Here is a 23,692-nt window from a genome sequence, read left to right as displayed (position 1 = left end):
GTTACACTGGACTAGCTAATGTAAACAGAGGTTGCACATGATAAGTACACGTGATGAGCTTTCCAGTGGCTATGATATGGCTCCTGATTGCAGGAATCCACCTTTGCTCTTTGCAGCTGGCATAATTTAATGTCTAAGTGCTTGGCTGGAGGAGGGTATCCTATTGTCTGCTTATAAGGCTTCAGGAGGCCATAGAATCAGAAGAGAGTACACATAAACATCACTTTTTTCCCAGAGGGAAAAATAAATACCGGGGGGGGGGGGGGGGGGGGTTAGGGGATTTGAGGCTTTTAATTAGATTGTTTTTCTTTCTTCCATCCTGACAGTCCAGTATCTTATTTTTAGTAAGAGATGGCTGGCTAGGATATTTTATCAGCCTTACTACAAGACTGATAAAGGGATATGCAATGAACATTTAATTTTTTTAAAAATGATGTGAGAATGAAGATTTCATCTCTGCCTTCTGGGTGGGAAAAATACCTATATAGATCAAGATCGAATGATATGCAAACTCTCTGCTGATCCAAGCTCTGGGCTTCCTTAAAGCATCTTTTCTCATGTGCAAGGAATCCCACACAAATTCCATCTTACTCCCACATACACCTTCTGTTTTGTCCATATAATGCAAATGTACTTTTGAAATCTTCTGCAGCAGTGCATTTCCTGATGTCTGGGTGAATTCTCCCTTCAGATAGTGACTCTTTGGGTGAGAACAGTCATTTTGTTTTCAGCAGCAAGGAACTCATTGTAAGCAACAGAACCAACATATCTACCACAATGAAAATCATCAAAAGAGTCAGGTTACAATAATGGCAAAATATTGCCTCCTTACAAACTGGTGTGTCCAGATGCTTGTCTACCAATTTAGCACACATTTCCCTCTTTCAGTCATTGCTTAGATTATTTCTTAGATTATTTCTTAGATTATTTTTACACTCTTCCAATTTTAAATATGGTTGGCATATTTTTGAGATGGCAGCGAGGACACATGCTGGGGTCTCTATGCTTAAAATAACACTACGTTGCTCCTAAAATACACCACCTAAAAGTAACAGATGCACTGTTATAATGTACACACTCATGCCAAAATGTGCTGGGGCACATGTTATGGGGAAAAGTAAAATATATATGCACAGCAGTTTATTATCCAAAGCTCTGCCTTGTTACCTGCTAGAACAACAGAGAACATTATCCTCCCTAACATACAGGTAAACCTAGTGATAAAAGCGCGGTAATGCCCAGATGAAAACAACAAGCTGACTTTCCTGAGACCTCTATTATTCTCGCATAGCCATAGCATGACTTTATCTCACTCCTTTCCCCTGTGAACATATTCCTTTTTAACATCACGCAGTCTGTTTTCCCCAATCCTTGCTGGAGGGTTTCCTGTCTCTCCTATCTTAAAATAGTGCAACTGACATACAGCTGTCTCATCCTTCAGTACTAAACCAAACACCATGTCATCCACATCCCGTCCCATTATTAATAATGTGCCAAGGTAAATGCCACAGTTAACAAGCAACAGTTGCAATTTCAGATGTCATGAGGGATAAGTTGTGCAAGGCATAGAAGAAGATAAAAGGTAGTATACAATTCCCTCTGATTAAGAAAAACCTCATCCTGTCTGTGGGGACAGAGTTATAGAAAGGGAATGGAAGAGAAAACAAAACAAACATGGAGACAAGATCTTTGTCCCAAGGCTTCTGTAGCTCATGCTTTGAGTCTGACTGATTCAATGTCAACATTACCCTGCCTTGGTCCCCCCAATAGGCATTCATTCTCAGTCCCTGTGCTGGTTCGTCTCCACGGTGGTGAACAGAACTAAGAGCAAAGGAAGTGAGCTGAGTGCAGCTTGAGAAAGCAAAAATAAATGAACAAAAATACTGGGAGGAGGGGGTATTAACAGCTGATCCAGCAGCTAATGTCTGTCCCAGGTTTTTCCATCCATCTCCACAACAGGTCTGTTTCTCTGCTTTGTTCCTTGAGCTGAAGCTGGGGTCAAAAAAGTGTGACTGATGGACCAAAGCAAATGGCACATGGACTAGTAAATACATGATAATCTTGAAAATGCATATGGATACTCAGGAGCACATGCAGCAGTGGGGGGCAAGGTTGTATGGTCACCAGCACGTGGGGAAGGGGTGGGCCCCCAATGGAGACGAATGGGATGCTATTTTGAAAGGGTGAGGACGTGCTGCAGCAGATAGGTTGTAGCCAGAGACAGCCAGGGAAAGTAATAGCACCGAGATCCAGAAGGGAGGCTCTGTGCTAGAAGGTCTCCTAAACCGTAGCTCCGCAGTAAAGAAGGTAACAGTTCTAGTAGAAATTTGTGCTTTAATATATTGTTTTTGTTTAAAACAAAGTTTCCACTTCCCTGAGGAAGTCCCATTCATCGTTCCCAAGGAAACGTGTTTTTTTGTTTCATCCATCCTTTAAATATTTTTCCCATTCTCAGCTTTGCCTTTTAATCCAGCATTTGTATCTCTTCTTTCCATTATTTCCTCCCACTTTCTCTTTCTTGGGTACTTTTGTTGTTTTTCTTCTTCTTTTTTTTTTGTTCTCACGCATTATGACTTCCTCCAGGAATCCCTCAGGCTCTGAGTTGGATCCCCTTTGGGTGGTCATGCTTGTTAGTCTTTGGTAACATATGGACACTTTGGTGTGCCAGTGAGGAGGGGGAGGAAGAGGAACAGAGGTGACCAAATAGGAAAGGAGGAGGAATGTCTTGGTTAGAAGACAGGAGCCGTTGCTTGCTATCATCTGAGCAGCACATAAAGGAAGAAAGGTAGCAGCCCGCAGAGGGAAGATTTGTGTAGGGTGGGGGCACTGTTCCCTGGAAGGGCAACTGCTGTAGGGCAAAGAAAGAGAAGGATTAGACATGGAAAACTTGCCTACTTTGTTACCTAAAACTTCTCAAAATGAAGGGATGATCTAAAGAATATGACAGATCACGGCAAGACTATGCATTCAACAATGAAATAATTGAGCACAAACATACAATAAGGCTTTCTAATTTTTTGAAGGACACCTTAGCACGTATCTGAATGACTTCCTTCTACCTTGGTCCTGCCCTTACTGATCTTGAAGGAAGTCTTATTTGGCAGAGCTTTTCAAAAAGCATCTAGGAACTGGCCAAGGTTGTTGTATAAATAATACAGTGGATCCCACTAGTTTTAATGTATCCAATGTTTTTATGAGTAGATAATTGTAAGCTGTTCCCTAATTGTAATTTTTAATTGTAAACTATTAGGCACATTGGAAGACCAAATATATACCATAAAACCAAAGGGCAGCATTTAAAAATGCATGAATTAACAAATAAATATCAGGCAATGATCTAAATCTGTTGTATTCTATATCTCAATAAAATATTAATGAAAAACTAGCCTTCTCTGGTACGGATAGTTTGTGATTTTTAACACAGGGTTGATTTCATACTTATTAAAAACATACACCAATTAATTAACAAATTAATAAAAATAAGTAATAATGAAAGAAATGGTCTGAGTTGTATTCTGAAACTTCTGCTGCAACGATCATCTTTCTGCCTCACAGCAGATAAAGATTTTAAAGAATAACTACTTTAATTAATGTGGCAAAACTTAAGAGCAACCGTGTTAGATGTGGCAAAGTGGCTAAGACCTAAGGACTGCTCTTTGCTCCATGCATGTTTTCTGGCTAAACAGAAGCCTGATCAACGTGTACGATTTAGATCATGGACACATCACTGTGAAAAAGGTTCAGACACCTTCCCTGAACTTACATTGTACTCTGCAGCGGTTTTGAACTTTAAAAAGTGGGAAATCCAGTGATGATTTTCCTGCTATCTCATCCGGTTTGACTTTCAATAAGTAATGATCCACACTTAGAACTCTATGCAGAGATGCAATAAGCATACACTCTGAGTCCTGTCAGTAGGCAGAGTTTTTTCAACTTCTTCCCCAGAGTAGGGGTGCTACATGCATATAGTACACCAAACATAACCACTCACCTTTATTTGGGACAATTGGCTTCCTTGGACAGTCCCCCCTTTTAAGGGTGACATCATCAATGGCAATATCTCCCTCGAAGCCTGTGCCACAGACACCCTCAAAGATGATCTGCAGGCAGAGAACATTAGAGTGGGAAACGATCTTGAGGGGTTAGTTAAGGGTCCTGCCCCTCTACTCCGACTGGGTTCCCTTAACATATGGCAGTCTCTACAGATCCTCATACAGCTAAAATAAATGCAGCACAGAAAAAAAACCCCAAAGCAAATTGTCTTTGATCTTGTTGTGCCCAATGGGTCCCTTCATAGTCTCTAGTGTTTCAGTTCTTAGTTATCAAGTTCTTAGACCCGTGGTGGCGAACCTTTGGCACTCCAGATGTTATGGACTACAATTCCCATCAGCCCCTGCCAGCCTGACCAATTGGCCAAGCTGGCAGGGGCTGATGGGAATTGTAGTCCATAACATCTGGAGTGCCAAAGGTTTGCCTTGCCACCACTGTCTTAGACTGATGATCCATTTGGCAGCTTCAGACTTTACAGAGGGCAAATCTCCACTACAAACATATACTAGTTTTATATCACTTTAACTGTTATGACTTCCCAGAAAGAACCCTGGCAACAGTTGTTTGGTGAGATGCAGAGAATGCTGTTAGTTGCCATTAGTCCGTCATACATAACTACAGTTCCCAGAGTTATCCTGAAGAATGTCTATCCACACTTCAGGCTCCCCACCACACATACTTTCATGTTTATATTCTATGACTACATTTATTACACACAAGGGAAGTATTTTTGTGTTCATAGTTACACAGTTGATGTAAATGTGTAGAAAGGGAATGTTTTCATTTCCAAAACTGATCCTCATCACTTTGTTTTTTAAAAATTTTGCTTTATCCTCAGTATGGCAGGTAAAGATTCTCACATTGTAAGAAGAACAATGGGGCAGATGTAGGGTTGCTAGGTCCCTCCTGGCCATTTAAACAAAAGATTAATGAGCAACAATATCAAGCGAAAGCAAAGATACACACTTGGGCCCTTTCCACACGGGACAAAAACAGCGCCCTAGGGATGGCAAAAACGCCGTCCCTAGGGAGCTGTTCGCATAGGAGGTGCTGCTGCATTGCAGCAGCGCCGTCCTTGCTCCCCCCAGCGGCGCAAAGACACCACTTTCCAACCTCGCTCCCTGAGCGAGGTTTTTTGAAAAGGGGCGTCTTCCCGTTGGCGTGGTGCAAACCGCATCTCAGGGAGGCTGCCCCTTTCCCCATCGCTCTCACTCACCTGCCTCTCCAGCAGCGTTGCTCTGGAGGACTGCGGGGACCTGTCCACACTGTCCCCTGATGTCCAGAGGTCAGAGAGCAGCATGGGAGGGGCCCTGCAGCCCTCCAGAGTGACGCTGGAGAGGCAGGTGAGTGGAGGAGGGCGATCGAGAGGCGGCTCCGTGCAGAGCCACCTCTCTGGCTAGGGAGGGAGCTGGGACTGCTCGTGCGAGCAGTCCCCACACGTCCACCGGCATAAATTATGCCAGTGGAGAAGCGTTGCCGCCGCTGTGTGAAAAGGGCCATGGATTCATGGGATAAATTAATACTAAATGTGCTGGTAAAGCAGACATATGAGAATGATGTCACACTTCAACCAGAACCTCTGCTGCTCTTACCATAGATTACCATCTTATTTTTGTTACTGCCTGCTCACCCCATTGACACAGAATGATTGAACAAATGAATGAATGAATGACCCACCCTCTCAACAAATGTGGGGAACATCTCTTGACACATGATGCAGCATAAAAAATGGCTGAATTCTGGACTATACTACTTTATCTGTTATATATTTATCCTGGCACTCCTCCATGGGGCTCTGGGTGATTCATTTTATCTGAACAACCACATGAGATAGGTTGAGCCAAGAGGAAACATGGGAGGTATATATTTTAATTAATAAGGAAATAGACATACAAAACTTTTCTATCTGTTGTGCTAGTGTGGGTGCATTTAAAAGAGAATTTGAAAAATCAGACTCCTCCCTTATCTGTACCCTGGAGTGATATTTATATATCTGATTTCCAGTGTAGTTCCCATCTATGGATACATAAATTCGTGAACTTGGGTTACTCTTACCCCAAACCGATGTTTCTGCAGACTTAGGGGATCCCCTAAATTGGCAGAAAAATCTGACATTAAAAAAATGTTGGGGAAGTTGAATGCCCCCCAGCAAGTGTCCAGAATATACTTACCTTCAGAAATGGCTGCCACAGGGATTTACTTTGGACCTGGTGGTGGACACCTAGAACAGCTCTGGGCATAGCCGCCACTGTGGCAGACACCTGGACTGGCTCTGGGCCTGGTGCTGGACATCAAGAGAGGCTCCAGGTCTGCCATTGTGGCAGCTTGCTTAAGGTAGGTGGTGAGAGTCTGGAGCCATGATGGGGTGGGGTGGGGCAAAAATGGGATCCCCCTACAAGTTTTATAGGCCTCCCATTCTGTAGATCAGCTTGAAGTTCCTTCTCCTGGAACTTGACGAAACTGAAGCCACTGCATTGTGCCAAGATTATGTAAGAGACTTTGGGAGCAAGTATAAGCAGTTCTTTGACTTGGATAGCCCAGGCTAGACTGACCTTGTCAGATCTCAGAAGTCAAGCAGGGTCAGCCATGGCAAGTATTTGGATGGGAGACCTCAATGGACTACCAGAACTGTGAGGTGGAGGCAGGCAATCACAAACCACATCGGAACATTCCCAGTAGGGATTGTCATAAGTCAGATGTGACTTGGCAAACACAGCAGGTCTAAGAAGCAGGTCTCATATTATTCAATGGGTCTTACTGCCAAGAAAGTATCCTTAGGATTTCAACATTTAAAAAAAAATTGGATCTGGCTTTCTAGATTTAACCAGGGTTGCATGTATATGTGTGTGTATGAAATTTAATAAGGTATTTTTATTTTGTTATTCGCCTTACCCCTTAAAAGATTAGCTGGATCACCAAAACATGTTAAGGAAGGAGAGAGGAAGCGCTCAAATATCTCTCTCCTACCTCTGGAAAGCTGCAGCAATGTTCCATACTCTGTCCTCCTGATGCTGAACTCTTAAGGGTTTCCTTTATCCTCAAAGCCAGACACTTACCGCTTCATTAGCCCATGCCACTCATGCTGTTCCCATGGTTACAAGATTTCAGGGGCAGCTCAGGGCACAGCCTCAGTCACCTCCCATTCCCTAAGGAGCAGAGTCAACTTCTGCATTCCCTTTATGCAAGAGAAAGTTACCAGCCGGTAACTATCTGTCCTCATATGATATGAAGCCCTGCACTATAAAGCCTGTGACCACTGTCCAGGCATTCACAGCTGGAAGGTCAACCCTCTTGCCTCTCACATGCTGAAATCAGGGATTGTGGCTAAGAAGAAGATTTCCTTGAAGTAAGCCCAGCTGAATAAAATGGACTTAATTCTAAGGAGACCTGCTTAGGACTGCTCCTTGTTAAGACAGAAAAAGGGATTTCTCACTATCCACCTCAATACTCCCAGTCAATATTAGTTCATTCACCATTGCTTGGTTCTAAGGGAAGTGTAATACTATCATGGGGAGGGAGAGTGGGATTTCTGAAAAAAAAATCCAGATTTTTTTCAAGGCCAGGTGCCTTACTGTAAAATAAGGAGATGTTTTATGGAAGGGATTTTCCCAGTTTGCTGTGTAAACACTGCACATCTTCCCACAAGCTTGTTTATCTGCTGTGGGAAAATTCCACTGGCTGAACTTAATGTTTTGTAGTGGTGGAACTGCAATGTCACCCTCCCCTCCCCCAGTCATAGTACTATCGTGATTGTTACCTGGCACATATTGGATATTGTTTGTGACATAAATCCCCTTCCCACTTGCTGTAATGTTGAAAGCCTTTTGTTCTTAGAAATTCAACAAAGCTTTGTCTGCTCCCTCCACTACACTTCTCCTAAATAGGAACAGAAAATAAAAATGGCACGCTATTATGTGGTTATTCCTCTAGAGCGAGATCTTCCCCCTACCAATTTATCTATAATGTGCAAACTGGACATTGTGCTATGGTCATGGATAGTTTTCTGCTAGTATGGTCACTGAAAAGTCATGTGGAAAAGTGAAGCAGCAGCTTAAATATATTTATGGGACTGTGACTGTATGGAAATGCTCCAGGTTCATCTCCAGTTGTTGAGGCTTGGCCAAAAAACAGACAGGGCAGATAGGAGGGAAAACCTCCCCACAACTGAACTATAGAAATCTCATGGCACATCTCCAAATGGCAAAGATAACATGGTCCTGAAAAAAACCCCTTTAATCTGCCCCACTGTGTTTTGCATTGTCATTAATGCCACAATCCAGAATTCAGAAACACTACTGCTGCAGTGAAGACTCATGTCCAGCTTGAGTTAAACTGTGCATGCTGGAGTAGGATCATAAGCTAGTGAATGATAACAAATTACCGTAGTTGCCCACCCCTGCTGTCATTAAGAGCACAGCAATATCTGAGGTACAAGCAATGAGCAGCACATTCACAAGTACCGGTAACTACATTATTATTTTATGGCACCCCAAAGCATGATGCACTTCAGCGCTAAGTAAAAACAAAGCGAATGTGCACGGCCATGTCATAAACAGACATAAGAAATCATTCTCTGAACAAAAATAAAATAAAATGTAGGGCATAATCACTATAAAAGCTCTTGGAAGCTGTTTTTAGAATATTGGAAGAGATCTTCTAATTAGAGTGTTCCTACGGAAGCACTGACATTCCGAGGCACTTTGGAATTTAGCTTTCAATAAGCACTTTATTTATAAGACGGGGGTTTCATCATTGCTAACTGCTGATGGTATTATTATTGTGTTATTCTTGTTATATATATAACATATATGGGAAATAGTTGTAAGAATGATTATTTTTCTCCATTATTGCAATCCCATCCCCAAATCAAATAAATAGATTAAGGAAAAATCCCTCCCAGAATAACCATTTGTGAGTTGCTGTCTGCATAACCAAGTACAAAATAATGTGTGTAGCCTAGGGTTGCCAACTCTGGGCTGGGAAATTCCTGGAGATTTGGGGGTGGAGCCTGGAGAGGGACCTCAGCAGAGTATAATGCAGAGTCTATTTATAATACACCCCATGTCCCCATTAGCGGTAAGCCACTGTACAGACCTAAACTGGCAACTGCCTGAGTTGGATTCTAGCATATGGCGAGAAGAGAGAGCATTGCTGCAGAGCAGCATATGGCTGCTAAAATCTGAACTGTCATAGCAGTGATAGAAGTTGGAAGGGGTCCATACAGGCCATCTAGTCCAATCCCCTGCTCAATGCAGGGGTGGCCTAGAGCATTGCTGACAAGCATTCGTCCAGCCACTACTTGAAGGCTGCCAGTGAAGGGGAGCATACACATCTAGTAACAGTTGTTTTTCCTAATCTTTTTTTTTTCATCTTTTATGTTCTTTACATTCTTTTCTTGTTGTATGTTTTTATAGATTTTATATTTGTTAATAACTCTACCCTCAGGGTTATTCCCATACTGTGGGAACTGTAGTTTTAAATCTTTATATCGGGTTATATATTTGTAATTGTATATAGTGCTGTGAGCCGCACTCATCAGGAAGTGTTGAATAATTAAATTAAATTAGTCCTGTTCCATTGCCTTTAAAATAGCAATGTAGAAGGTGAAGTTTTTCCTTCCTCTTATCCACACACCTCTGAAAACCTTCTCTCACTAAGTTTCACAGGAACAAAAAAAACAGCACCAGCTCTATGAGGCACAAAATAGAGTGTCTACAGTCAACTTTAAAGCAAAACAGTCTGAATCAATTCCTTGACTAATATATAACCATTATGAATAAGAACAAAGGTCATGCGGGACTCTCTGCTAACATGGCTACATGGGTGACCCAGACGTTGGAACCATGCACTACAGGAGACACACAGCTGCTACTGAAAACAGCACCCTCATTTCTCCCCTGATGTGGTCAAGTAGTACAAAGTAGCATCATTATGTTATGGATTTTCCCACTCCACTTGACTTCTGCTTGTGGTAGAAACTCACAGTGCAGTCATGAGATATACTGCTTGTGGAAAAGGAGGCGGAGGGCTACTTCTTTCAGTAGCTGCTACATATTAAAATATTTGATACAATTCTTTATTCCATTTATTCATTTAATTAATTCATTTATAGCCTGTCTTTCTTCCCAATGGAAACTCAAAGTGGCTCCGTCATTCTCTTATCCTGTTTTATCCTTGCCACAGCTCTGTAAGGTAGGTTAAGCTGAGAGAGGGTGATTGGCCCAAGATCTTCCACCGAGCTTCCATGGTATGAGTGGAGATTCGAACCTGGATCTTCCAGATACTAGTCTGACACTCTTAACCACTATTGGTCTCCTATTTAGCATAGGTATTACCATGAAGTACCAGTATGGGGGGTGGGGGAGAGGGGAGATTTGTCTAGGTCTCACATGAGAAAAGAACCCAAACAATAACAGCTTTACGCTCAGGCATTAATTCAGGAGGGAAACAGCCTTCATGTTAATAAGCTGGTATACACCCTTTGATTCTGGTCTCTTTACTTCACTGTATGAGGAATAAAGAAGTCTGAGGGGTATTTTGCCATCGGCTTTCCTGGCACATGCATGAGTTGTGAGGTGACATTTGATTTTGGGCCCCCAGTGTCTGCTTACCTGAAAAGGTCCTGCAGGGTTGATAGGTACATGTGCTTGTTGCCAGGTATTTCCTCTGTTCCCACTGAGTGACAAGGCTAGAGTGGGCTGCTTATTCTTCACGTGAACCCAGAGATTTAAGAAGCCTGTAAGAGAGCAGCACCAGTCACTGGAGTCACACTGCTTCTCCACTGCAATCTCCTCCTTTCTCCTAGGGGTCAACCTACTTCTGCAGCCAAGCTGGGACTTTGCTCCTGCACACTGGTCCTTCCAAACAAAATTGGCATATGACTGAGAAACCCAGATATGCTAAACCTTTAAGGCAAGCTGGACGGACAAACATAATTTTAAAAGAAGGCTTCTCACCCTGTGAGGAGCTTCCACTCAGAATATCTCCTTGAACCAAGTTAATTCCCTTTCTACCTGGTTCTGCTACAGTGCCAACAAGATGTAACATAGATTTAGGAATGATACCATATTAAATATTGCTCTCTCTCTCTATGATATTCTTATTGTTTGCCAATAAGGTGAAAACATTTAGAAAGGGAAGGCTGCTGCATTTTTACTTATTGAAAAGGGTCAATAAAAATATGAATTTAAGCTCAGTTGCTTTCTTTGTACAAGCCCTTCTCTTCAATCAAGCTGCAGTTATTATGCTTCTGCCCTGGGCAGATAATGAACCAATCAAAGACCTCCACAGCAGGATCCTTTCCAGATAGTTCGCCCACAAGGAGAAAAACACATTGCCTCCCTTGCTTCCATCCACCCCTGTCCTCAATATGAATGGCTTATTACGTTTGTTTTCTTCCAAGGTCACCACTGGAAATGCACAGATCGGCCCAAGATCACACTAGCTGTATGAAGTCATTCTCAAACCGCCAGCAAAACTTCCTTTGCATGACTGCTGACAGGAGCAAAGCCTGAATGAAAGATGGGAGGGTTTGGAGCACAGAATTGCCAGTCTCCAAGCAGGGTTGGTGATCTCTTAGAATTACTACTGATCTCCAGACAAAAGCGATCAGTTCCCTTGGAAAAAATGGCAACTTTGGAGGGTGGACTGTCTAGCATTATACCCTGTGGAGGTCTCTCCTTTTCCCAAACTCTACGTACCCTGGAACCCACCTCCAACTTAATCTCTAGGAAGTTCCAATTCAGAAGCGGGCAACCTTAGCAACACCTGTTTGGTAAACATAGTCTTACTGCCTGTTCCTATGTAGCATTCAAAACAGGATCATGTTTTAAGAAAGGAATGTACTTTTCCATATTTATATTTCTAAATGTCTGAATTGCATGTGTTTGCTGACTTGCATTTTAAATCCAGGTATCATTGGAACTGAAATTCTGAATAGTCTGTTCTGCACAGCCTAAATAAGACATTCTGAGGATGATAAAAAAGCAGCAGTGGCGTAGGAGGTTAAGAGCTCGTGTATCTAATCTGGAGGAACCGGGTTTGATTCCCAGCTCTGCCGCCTGAGCTTTGTAGGCTTATCTGGGGAATTCAGATTAGCCTGTACACTCCCACACACACCAGTTGGGTGACCTTGGGCTAGTCACAGCTTCTCGGAGCTCTCTCAGCCCCACCTACCTCACAGGGTGTTTGTTGTGAGGGGGGAAGGGCAAGGAGATTGTAAGCCCTTTTGAGTCTCCTACAGGAGAGAAAGGGGGGATATAAATACAAACTCTTCTTCTTCCTGTAGGGCATTCTGCACAGCTTTCTTCCCAAGATATTCTCAGGATGCCTTATTTTTCCTCAAGGTGTCTTTTCTGGAGAATGCTTCAAAGCGCACCCCCCCCCCCCCAAGCCACATGCAAGATGTCTCCTGCCTGGCTGTGTAGAATGCAGAGCTCAGGAGGCATTTTATTGTTCCTGTTTGACTGCAGTGGTGTAGCTGCAATGGGAACATCTAGGGATTTTTGTCCCAGGTGCCACCATTGTAGGTCACATGGGGGCGCAAAATGGCTCCCCCCGCAAGGCCACTCCCAGCGGTGGAATTTAAATAATTTAACAACTGGTTCTGCTGAACTGGTGTGAATCTGCTGAATCCCACCACTGGCCACGCCCCCTGCCAGGCCGGGCATGAATGTCTGAGACACCCAGGCTACACACAGGCCCACTGGCTCTGTGTTCAGCCTGGGTGTCTGAGGCACTCATGCCTGGCCTGGCAGGGGTGTGTGGCTTTGCAGGGAGCGTGGCCTTGTGGGGGGGAGTGCAGCCTGGGGGGGGCACAGCAGACAGGCGTGGGCACCATTTTGCCCCGGAGCTCTGTTTCCCCTCCCTATGCCTCTGCTTGACTGTTTGCTCCTCTGGTCAGTTTCAACCTCAGCTTGCCCCCAACATTATGTATACAGCTGAAGGGAACCTCCCTGCCACCATTTGCTGAAGTTTGTCCCAGGATGTTTGCTCTGCATGCTCCAATCCGAAGTGCTTTTCAGCCCCAAAAATACATAGTTCTACTCAAGTGGTCCTGCCGATTATGGCAATATATATTTTTCCAACTTTTAAAATTTTTTTTGGAGGAGCTGTATTTGAAGATATGCAGACATGCATAAGAGAATCTTAGCCGCTCAGAGGATTCCTGTTGAAAAGCACTGGAACCGCAGAGGACAGGTCTACTGCCCATTATAGGAAAACTATATATTGCTGGAATTGGCTGGACCAACTCAACAATGTTCTTTTTGGACTGAAAAGGTGCCCAGGATCAGAGCCTGCAGAGCAAATGTCCTGGGGAAACTTTCAGCAAATAGTGGCAGGGAGAATCCCTATAGCTGCACACAAAATATTGTGTACAAACTGAGAGTAAAACTGACCAGAGAGAAAAACTGATGCCTTTACTGTCTGGAAAGCATACCAGAAGCTACCTCTTTTAAAGATATCCCCCAGACGTCCTATTTTAGGTGTGCAGAAGAGGCAATCAACTCTTTTAAAGATGTTCCACAGACATCTTTTTTGTGCTGTGCAGAGCAGACCAATATTTCTGGTGTTGGCTGCTTTAAAGCTTTTGCCTAGTAACTCTCTTATTGACCTGAAAAAAAACCTTAGAGAACTGACCAAAGAAGTGAGGACTGTGCTCAGCAGAGAATATACCCAGAGGGTCAGGAAAATTTTGAAATCCAAATTAAATTGTGGGAATGCCATCAAGGCCATCAACACCTGAGACATACCCTGGAATCATAAACTGGATACAGGCTGATTTGGATGGATTGGATAGAAAAAACTCAGAAGTTTATGACAATATGCTATGCTTTACACCCACGTAGTGATACTGACAGACTTTACCTTCCTTGGAGATCAGAATTACTGCAAGAAAAGCCTACAGTGGAAGAGGAGAAACATGTGCTCCCTTCAAGAACAGGCACTGATTGAAGTGAAGAACAGACATTTTCTGAAAGCCCAGAGAAGTAAACAGGAATACAGAAAAAATGATTAAAATGAGGAGTGAAAGCTGGCACAACAAAGTATTGCATGGCCAGTTTCTGGAAAAGATCAAGGACAAGGTAGACAATGAAAAGACCTAGCTGTGGTTAACAACTGAAAATCTAAAAAAGGAAACTGAATCACTGATTTTAGCCACTCAAGAGCAGGCCATTAGGGCAAATACAATCAAGGCCAGAACAGAAAAATCCTTAGATGATGTAAAGTGCAGATTTTGCAAGGAAGCTGTAGATCATCTGCTCAACTGCTGCAAACAAGAAAATCGCCCCAAATGAGTACAAATAGAGGCAACAGTGGCCAAGATGATCCACTGGAATTTATGCAAGAATTACAACATTAGGTCAGCTAAAAACTGGTGGGAACATTGTCTGGAGAAAGTCACAGAAAATGAGAAGGTCAAGATCTTGTGGGACTTTTGAATTCAAACAGACAAAGTGTTGGCACATAATATACTAGACATCACAGTGATCAAGGAAAAAAGTGGCAATTATCACAATAGCAGTACCTGGTAACAGCAGGGTCATTTAAAAAGAACATGAGAATGTCACTAAATACCATGATTTCAAAATGGTACAGCGACTATGGCACAAACCAGCTGAGGTCATCCCAGTGGTAACAGGCACCCTGGGCACCATTCTGAAAACACTAAGGTGGCACTTTAGACATTTTCAAATTGACAAAATCAACATCAGTCAGATTCAGAAGGCAATGAACAACAGAATGGACGCTTTAGAAAATAGAATTTTGAAATTGGTGAAAGAAGGCTCTACTTTACATGAAACATTGCTAATGGAACTCAGACGAAATGAAAGATTTTTTGCAATTAAGATCTTTGCAGGAAACTGAGGAAGAAGACATAGAGCTAAAAATAATCCAATTGCTTGCTGAATTTATGGGGAAACCAGAGAGTTAAATTCATAGCGAAATAGATGAAGTGTTCAGAATAAACTCTAAAGTAGCGAGAGAAAGACATCTCCCTAGAGCAGTGGTGGCGAACCTTTGGCACTCCAGATGTTATGGACTACAATTCCCATCAGCCCCTGCCAATTGGCCATGCTGGCAGGGGCTGATGGGAATTGTAGTCCATAACATCTGGAGTGCCAAAGGTTCACCACCACGGCCCTAGAGACATGTTAGTTGGCTTTGTTAGGAAATCCTTCAGTAATGAAACAATCCAAAAACGTTACCAAGATAGAATGAAGGTAAAAGGGAGGGAAATAATAATCATGAAGGAAATTCCAGCTAAATTATTAAAGAACAGGAAAGAATATAAAGAGCTAACTGATGTATTGCAAGAAAGAAATCCTTAATAATCCTGAAGAAATTAAAGCTGAATTTTTGAAATTCTTTTCAAACTTTTATGAAGAGAAAAATATAGATCACTCAGCAAAGAATCAATTTTGAGAAGTACCCAGTTGTTAGTGTAGATGACCATGATGTAGAAGATTTAAACGTAATAATAACTAAAGAGAAAATAGCTCAGATAATTAGGGGATTAAAAGATAGTAAAGAACTGGGGCCTAACAGTATAACCAATTTTATTTGTTTATTTATTTATTACATTACATTTATACCCCGCCTTTTTCTGGAAGGCTCAAGGGGGCTTTATTTATTCTTTAATGAACTAGTAGATCCTTTGCTTAATGAGAGCAGTCTTAAGGGAATCTCAGAATTCTGAAAGGATGCAAATATAACCTTAATCCCTAAATTAGACAAAGAGCTTCTGGAGTTTTCAAACTTTAGACAGATCTCATTATTGAATTCTGATTACAACATTTTCACAGGAATTTTGGCTAATAGACTCAAAGTAGTTCTCAATAAATATATTCATGAGGACCAGTCAGGATTTCTTCCCGGAAGGCAGATTAAAGATAACATCAGAATAATACTTGATATTTTCGAATTATTTGAACAGTCCCCTAATAGACAGCTAACATTATTAATTAGCAATATGGAAAAAGCTTTTGATAAACTCAGCTGGGACTTCTCTTGGAGATTTTGGATAGATTGAAATTTGGTGACAAATTTAACTCTTGAATTAAACAAATATATACAGAACAATGGGCCAAGGGGCGGCAGTGGTGTAGGAGGTTAAGAGCTCGTGTATCTAATCTGGAGGAACCGGGTTTGATTTTCCACTCTGCCACCTGAACTGTGGAGGCTTATCTGGGGAATTCAGATTAACCTGTACACTCCCACACACACCAGCTAGGTGACCTTGGGCTAGTCACAGCTTCTCGGAGCTCTCTCAGCCTCACCTACCTAACAGGGTGTTTGTTGTGAGGGGGGAAGGGCAAGGAGATTGTAAGCCCCTTTGAGACTCCTACAGGAGAGAAAGGGGGGACATAAATCCAAACTCTTCTTCTTCTTCAGGGTAATTATTAATAATGAATTATCGAATACATTTCTGATAAAATGTGGCACAAGACAGTGCCATATTTCACCCTTATTATTCTTAACAGCTCTGGAATCTTTAAACGAAAGCATTAGAAGAGATCAGAACATTCAAGGTTTAAAAATAAAATATAAGACTTATAAACTAAGAGCTTATGCAGATGACCTTGTACTTATTCTAGAAGATCCCTTGGACTCAGTTGACACAGTCAAAGACATATTACATACATTTGAGAGTATATCTGGATTGAAAATGAATGAAAAATCTAAGATATTAGTTAAGAACATAGAGGCTAATAATAGTCATCAATTGGCAAATTTACTGGGATTTCAAGTGACACCTAATGTAGAATATCTTGGTATAAATATATCACCTTCAAGTCTTTCATTATTTAAAAATAATTATGTTAAAAAGTGGAACATGACTTTAAAAGATGGAGAAAACTGAATTTATCTTTTATGGGTAAGGCATCTGCAATCAAAATGAACATTCTCCCAAAAATGTTATTCTTGTTTCAACGTCTTTCCATTATTACATCAGATAAAGTGGTTAAACAGTGGCAAACTGATTTATCTAAATTTCTATGGGGAGGAAAGAAACCCAGAGTTAAGTATAAAATTCTGAATGATAGTATTGAAAGGGGAGGGTTATCATTACCTAATTTAAAACTTTACCATGATACTGTATGTTTAGTTTGGATTAAAGATTGGCTATCTTTGACCAATATGAGATTATTAGCAGTAGAAGGGGAAGGCAAAAGGTTTGGTTGGTGTGCTTACTTACAGCTCAAAAAGACAAAACTAATAAACAATTTATACACCGTATAATAAGAGCAGCAGTATTAAAAACTTGAAAAAAATGCAGCTATAAATTATATTCAGGTGTACCTTTATGGGTCTCTCCCCATGAAGCTCTATTAAATAGGCATAACCCAAGTAAGAACTGGTTGAGATATTGAATATAGTTACTAAGGAGGAAATTGAAGGAAAACTTAAATATAAATAGAAGACTCAAGAAGAACTAAATCGGATCTGTTGGAATATTAATTGGTGGTTTTATCGCCAACTAAAAAATTGTTGTGACTTTGATAAAATATGTTTTTAAAAATTAAAGAATTAGATATTCTTGAAGAAAAATTATTGAAACAAAAGGACCATTTGATTAAAAAGATATATGACATGTTTAACTTTAGAGACTGAAGATGAGTATATTAAAGGATATATGATAAATTGGGCTAGGGATGTGGGTCATAATATCAATTTGGAAGCTTGGAAAAACCTATAACCTGAAATACTCTAAGAGTTTTTACATAAGAGGAAGCCACTATAAGATGATTTTTCGTTGGTATTACACACCTCAGAAGATTGCAGAAAGTAAATAAAGGGCTCAAGGGGTTTGCTGGAAATGTGGGAAACATCTGGTTACCTTTTTCCATCAATTGTGGAGCTGTGATAAAACTAAGTAATTTTGGAAAACTATACATAAAGAAATATTGATAATACTAAATGCTAAATTTAAGATCTGATAAAGATAAAGCTACGGTGTTTAGATATTTGTTAACAGCAGCTAGGATACTTTGGGCTAAATATTGGAGAGTCGAGAAAACTTCATCAATAACAGAATGGCAACATAAGGTTATAAATATTGTTAGAACAGCCAAGCTTTCAAGTTATATAGATTATAAATTAATAAATTATAAATTGGACTCTGATTTTAGGGAGGAATTGAGAAACTAGATAACTTATATAAAAGGAAAATATGAATAATGTTGTATTTGTTTTTTCTTTCTTTTATTATTTTTATTGTTTTGATTCTTTTAATATTGTTACTAATATTTGTCTTCTCTTTATTTTTCTTTTCTTTATTTTTTACTATTATTATTTATTTTTCTTTCTTTATTTAATTGCTTGTCATTACATGTATTTATTTTTAAATGATGCAATAGCTAGAAGTGCCTTTAGTTATAATGTAAATATTAGATTGACATTTCTGAATCTGTTTATGAATGTTCAAATAAAAACTTATTGCCAAAAAACTCACACACCCTACCTTGGGAAAAAGAATTGGCTCTAAACTACCCCCGTGGAGCCAAACTGTGTTATGGTGATGACAATATTTATTTGCAGATTGTGGTGCTAATGTTAAAACAAGCAAATCCATTCTGGTTCTAGTCACCTCATAGCTGTGATTGAGTGAGGAGCTATAGATACCATACCATAAGGACAGTCCCTAGTTCTGTGATACTGGGGGTAAGGAGAGATTAACAAAGGCTGTTAGACAAATTCCATCACCCTGTATTATGAATAGTCTTGGTTGACTTTTCTTTAAATGAAAAACTTGATTAAAATTGATATATTGAACTAGGACTTTTGCTTGGTCAATTAAATAATTGGTTTAAATCAATTTATATCAGCTCAGCAAATAAAATATTTCCTTCACAAGAAATTATCTATAGTGGCTTTGCTTTGAATGCTTGAAGTGCTTAGCAAGCAGATTCCTAATAATACTAACTATGATTTGTTGTGGCTGAGTACTGCCTTTTCTTGTCTCCTAGCTCTATCAATGCCATGCCCTAGTACTATGGCATTTAGTTGTACCAGTCTAGATATTAGTCTATCAAAACCGATGTCATGGAAGAAAGTGGGCCTACACGCTGAACTGCAAGTTTAACATCCTGATTTCTACTGTGTTCTGACAGTTTCTGCAATGGTTGTCTGGCTTTGTTTTTAGCCTTTTCTTCATTGGGGTGATCCATAAAGAATACATTTATGATAATAAGGCTGTGCTGCACCTGACTGTTATAACACTGCTAAAACCCTGCCCTTGAGTATACAAGGTCCTGAGCTGAGGAAGAGGTTATAAGGAGAATGATAGATAGGAGTAAGACTCTGCGTAACTGCACAAATAAACCTAGATCATAATATCTTCTTTTTTTAATAGAAATTTTATTAAGTTTGTTAAAAACAAAACAAAGACAAGATTAACAACATATCATAGATATCTAACATTGATATCTTATGTCCATTGCATACATCACGTTGGCATATACATCAATCTTAAATCTAACTTATAAAATACTACATCAATGATTCTGCCATAGTTTCTGGCCTTAAGGACCCCCTAAGGTCTCTATTAGGCTCTACCTATTTCTAAGGTAGGCTCTTCTACCTCATCAATTAGCTCCGTGTATGTAGTACTCTAGTTCCAGGTCTACTTCCTTTTCTATATTTATTACCCTGCCATGTACATATTTGCTGGAAAATAATATCTTCTTATGCAAGTACAAAACAAAGCATTCAGGCAAGAGAGTACTAATGATGGAGAAGACCTGGAAAGAGGACGGAGGCAAAGGAAGAAAAAAAAATCAGTGCAGAAGTATTCAGAGTTTATTTGGCAGTGTTAATGATATGAACTACCCGATAACCTATTCTGCAATAAACAAGAACTGCGCCCCCCTCCCCCCACAATAGCAAAAAACACAAAACCTGCATTGGTGGGCAAATAATCTCATGGAAAACATGTATCTTACTTTTAAAGAAAATATGTAATGTTAAGAAGCAGGAGAGTGTTCCTTTATAGCAGAAACCCACATCCAACCAGTGCTGTATTAGCTGCATCAGCTGCATGGACTACAGGTGGAGTACTGAATCAGGTTCAAGGTGCTGGTACTAACCTTTAAAGCCCTAAACAGTCTGGGCCTGTCTCTCTCATTATACCCGTAGGACCGTGATGGCGAACCTATGGCATGGGTGCCCAAGGCGGCACTCAGAGCCCTCTCTGTGGGCACACGTGCCGTCATCTCTCCCTTCCCCTTCCCCCCTCGACCAGCCAGAGGCAGCTGCCAGCAAACGCGTTGGGAGTCATGCTGCACAGGCTGGCCGTGCACAAGGCGCTCTGCCGGCTGGGGCTGAGTTTCAGGGAGGTCCTCTTGAGTCGACCTGATTTGCTGTAAGTACCATCTACCACCCACAAGTACCCCTCTCCCCCACAAAGCTTGGGAGACTGGAGGCTGGCACGCTTTTCTTGGCATGTAACTTTTGGGACCAAACTAAAACTTTGGGGGTAGGATTAAAAAGCAGCAGTCCGGGTGAGGGGCTTCCATTGGGAGGAGTGTGTCTGCCAAGAGCAGGACAGGCGCAGTGGTGGGATTCAGGTGCTTGCCCTGATTGGAGTGAACTGTTTGTTAAGGGCCCCCCTCCCCTGGGAGAGAGAGTGATGGGGTTTTTAGTACATGGGAGCCCAGGGCAAGGAGGAGAGATCTTGCAAGGTCCCTAGGCTCACGACGCCAATCCTGTTCCCACAGGATCAAAGCAAAAGTACAAAAGACAAAAGGCATTTCACACCGATAAAGAATTGAGCTAAGCCAGGCCCCGACCAACTGGCAGAAAAGGGAGAGGAGCATCCCTTACCACCCATAGCATCCCTTCCCCACCCCCCTTGTCAGAATTAGGGCCGTTCTGACAGAGGCAAATATGGGGCAGAGAGGTCCATTTCAAAATATTCTCCATGCTTTTATTTTTCTGTTCCTGTTGCATTTTTGTGGGAAGTCAAGTGCTGTGATGACATGTGAAGGAAAAACTGCAGATCAGATGGCAGCCCTACAAATTTAGCTTTCCTGAAGTTATCCCACCCCTTGCACAGCATTCTTGCTTAGGATTGCCTTCCTTGACTGCCTTTTTACTTCTATTTTGTGGTGGTGGAGTTATTGGTTTTTGGAAAGTGAAATTTTTACTTCCCTCTCCCCCACACCCCTCCCCCTTCCCCCGCCAGGCTCCCAGTGTGGTAATAATGTAATTATTTCAGGGAGATTATTAGCATTAAACCTCAGGCCTAGTTTTGGGGAAGCAATGTAGGTAACCCTGTTAAGCACTGTTAAACCCCATTGATTTTCATGGGAAGAACTAAAGTGTGATCCTTTACCTGGGAGTAAGCTCAGTTGCTGGCAATGGGGCTTGCTTCTGAGTAAACCCTCCTAGGGTCATGATTCACCCATTCAAAGTGTTGCATGGTTGTTTCAAAGAAAAGCCACCGACTACCACCAAGCTTACTCCCAAGTAATGCGCACCTTGGAGCCAACCGGTTTTTCTAAACTAAAACCTCAGTATTCAGGTTAAATTGCCATGTTGGCACTTTGCAATAAGTGAGTTTTGGGTTGCAGTTTGGGCACTTGGTCTCGAAAAGGTTCGCCATCACTGCCTTAGGACAATATTATGCTCAGCTAATAACAACCTACTGGTGATCCCTGGCCCAAATGTTGTCTGGCTGTCCTCGACCAAGGTAACAAGTGTAGCTTAGTTCGTTCAACTGTACTGCTATTCATTTGAACTGTTGCTGTTGCTGTATGCCTTCCCTGTATTTTTGGTTTTGACATTTAGCCACCACTTTTTGTAACAAACCAACCCTTTTCTTTCTTTCTTTCTTTTATTCTTTTATATTAAATCTTTTTATAAAGACTTTATAAAGTACAATTTATCTGGGATATTTCTCTTAATCTCTTCCCCACATGCTAGACAGCATGAGCTCTATATAGCTGATGATAAGGTATTCTCTAGGTTTTCTACCCTGTCATTTTGTTATTGCTCTAGTACTCTGCTAAAAGAATACCTTCTCATGAGGTCAGTCTAGATGTTCTCAGGATGAATTGAGTGGTGGCAGCTGGTTACCAGGATGCTTTCCAGGGAACCCTTGGTCTAAGACAGTTTCCCAGCAATGAAAGACACCACTTTCCCCTTCCTACCGTAACATCCTCTCTATGGTTCTGGATGTAGTCCACCTGGGACACTGCATGTAGATCTGGTGTGCTGTCAGAAAGCCATGGATAAACTGGAGGGAGTTTAAAGGTGTTTAATAAACATGATGAATGTCTAGGCTTTAGGTGACTGAGCTGTGAAGCATGGTGTAAAATAGAATGAAATCTATATAACTTGGCAAACAAGTGACAAAAGTCATTGTCTCGACAAATTCATAGTGTTATGGCATTAATGAGACACAGTGGGACAGAATCTGATAGGCAAGTAGTATCTGTCAGAAATGAAAAACCACAGTTCTGAAGTGCACATATGACTTGCTTAATCTCTGCTATACCCTTCCCTCTTCTGTACTCCAGTCCAGTGGTCTATGCATGGTGCTAATGCTGGTCATGTCTGTATTTTCAGATAAATAATATTGTGGGACTGTCCCATGTCATGTTTTTCCTCTTTAAATATGTAATGATTTGTTGTACCAAACTCTTGCTTCATCCAGAGAGAAAGCATAGACCTCCAATATTGAAAAAACAGAGTTACAGACTTGCTGCTCAGATATGGAAAGTATTTTACAGGGTTAGTAGTGACAATTCCCTGTTGAAGTGCCACTGAGTTATAAATGAGCCCCATGTTTACAAGGCAGGGTTAGGGTTAGGGTTTCCGGTTCCGGCAGGCGTGAGGGAAGCACGCCTTTACCTTCTCCGCAAGTCTTTTATCAAATATTTATTAACTTTTACTAAATATTTATTAACTTTTACCAAATATTTATTAACTTTTATCATATTTTTAACCTTCTGCCATCTCTCATAATAATCCCATCAAGCTTGAATAAGTTTCTCTTAAATGTTTTGAATTCCTCCAAGTTGGAATGAGCTTGCGGAGTCTGTGAGCTCTAACTGTTTACAAGGCAGGGAGCTATGTCATGCCTGAAACACTCTTGCCTGTACCCAAGTGGAGAATAGGTAGATGGCTTGTCTGCTGCTCTCATAAATAGTCCTTTGAAAACATTTTTAAACACAGATAAAATGTACACTTGGGCATTTCTACCATACTCAAAACAGTATAATAGCACAAAGTCGCATCTGCACTTTGGCACAATTATTTGGAGAACAACCTGATAAAAATAAAGTGGTAAAAAGAAAGCTGAAAGAGGACACGGGGGCAGAGTATCCAGTAAGAACATGAAGGCAAGGCTAACTTGAGCAGGAAGGTTTGTCCCTCTTGCAACTGGTGCGCACAAATACAACAGTGTCTACACAGATGCATGGGCATTTATTTATTCAGGGAATTGGACACCTAAAGCCAGCTACTAGTTAATTCAACCATCCTATGTGACTGCGCTGGCTTTGAATAACTGCAAGTACAGACTAGCCCAGAAGTCTAAAGGAAATTACAGTACAGTGAGAAACCAAATAATCTAAGATCTAATAATCTCTGATGAGAGAAATAGAATCTCCAGGCTCAGTTACTCTGGTGATAT

At 41.1% G+C, this 23,692-nt stretch overlaps 1 protein-coding gene across 6 annotated transcripts in view; it reads right to left on the bottom strand.

Annotated features, from left to right (window-relative positions):
• Nucleotides 1-1,125: 1,125 nt before the first annotated feature.
• MDGA1 (MAM domain containing glycosylphosphatidylinositol anchor 1) overlaps nt 1,126-23,692 on the bottom strand; it is a 380,713-nt gene continuing 358,146 nt past the window's right edge. For 2 of the 6 annotated variants that reach the window (XM_048518953.1, XM_048519137.1), the window contains 3 exons: nt 10,662-10,786; nt 3,992-4,100; nt 1,126-2,848 (listed from right to left, as the gene is read on the bottom strand). In XM_048518953.1, coding sequence (XP_048374910.1) covers nt 2,757-2,848; nt 3,992-4,100; nt 10,662-10,786 — 326 coding nt within the window. In that variant the 3' untranslated portion in view covers nt 1,126-2,756. Of the gene's footprint in view, nt 2,849-3,991; nt 4,101-10,661; nt 10,787-19,599; nt 19,797-23,692 lie in introns of those variants that run through there. The other 4 variants (XR_007246342.1, XR_007246345.1, XM_048519046.1 and 1 more) reach the window with 3 other exon arrangements.

The sequence above is a fragment of the Sphaerodactylus townsendi genome, linkage group LG01, assembly GCF_021028975.2.
Source record: "Sphaerodactylus townsendi isolate TG3544 linkage group LG01, MPM_Stown_v2.3, whole genome shotgun sequence".
In the NCBI taxonomy this organism is placed as follows: domain Eukaryota; kingdom Metazoa; phylum Chordata; class Lepidosauria; order Squamata; family Sphaerodactylidae; genus Sphaerodactylus; species Sphaerodactylus townsendi.
This window is presented reverse-complemented; position numbering and strand designations above follow the sequence as displayed.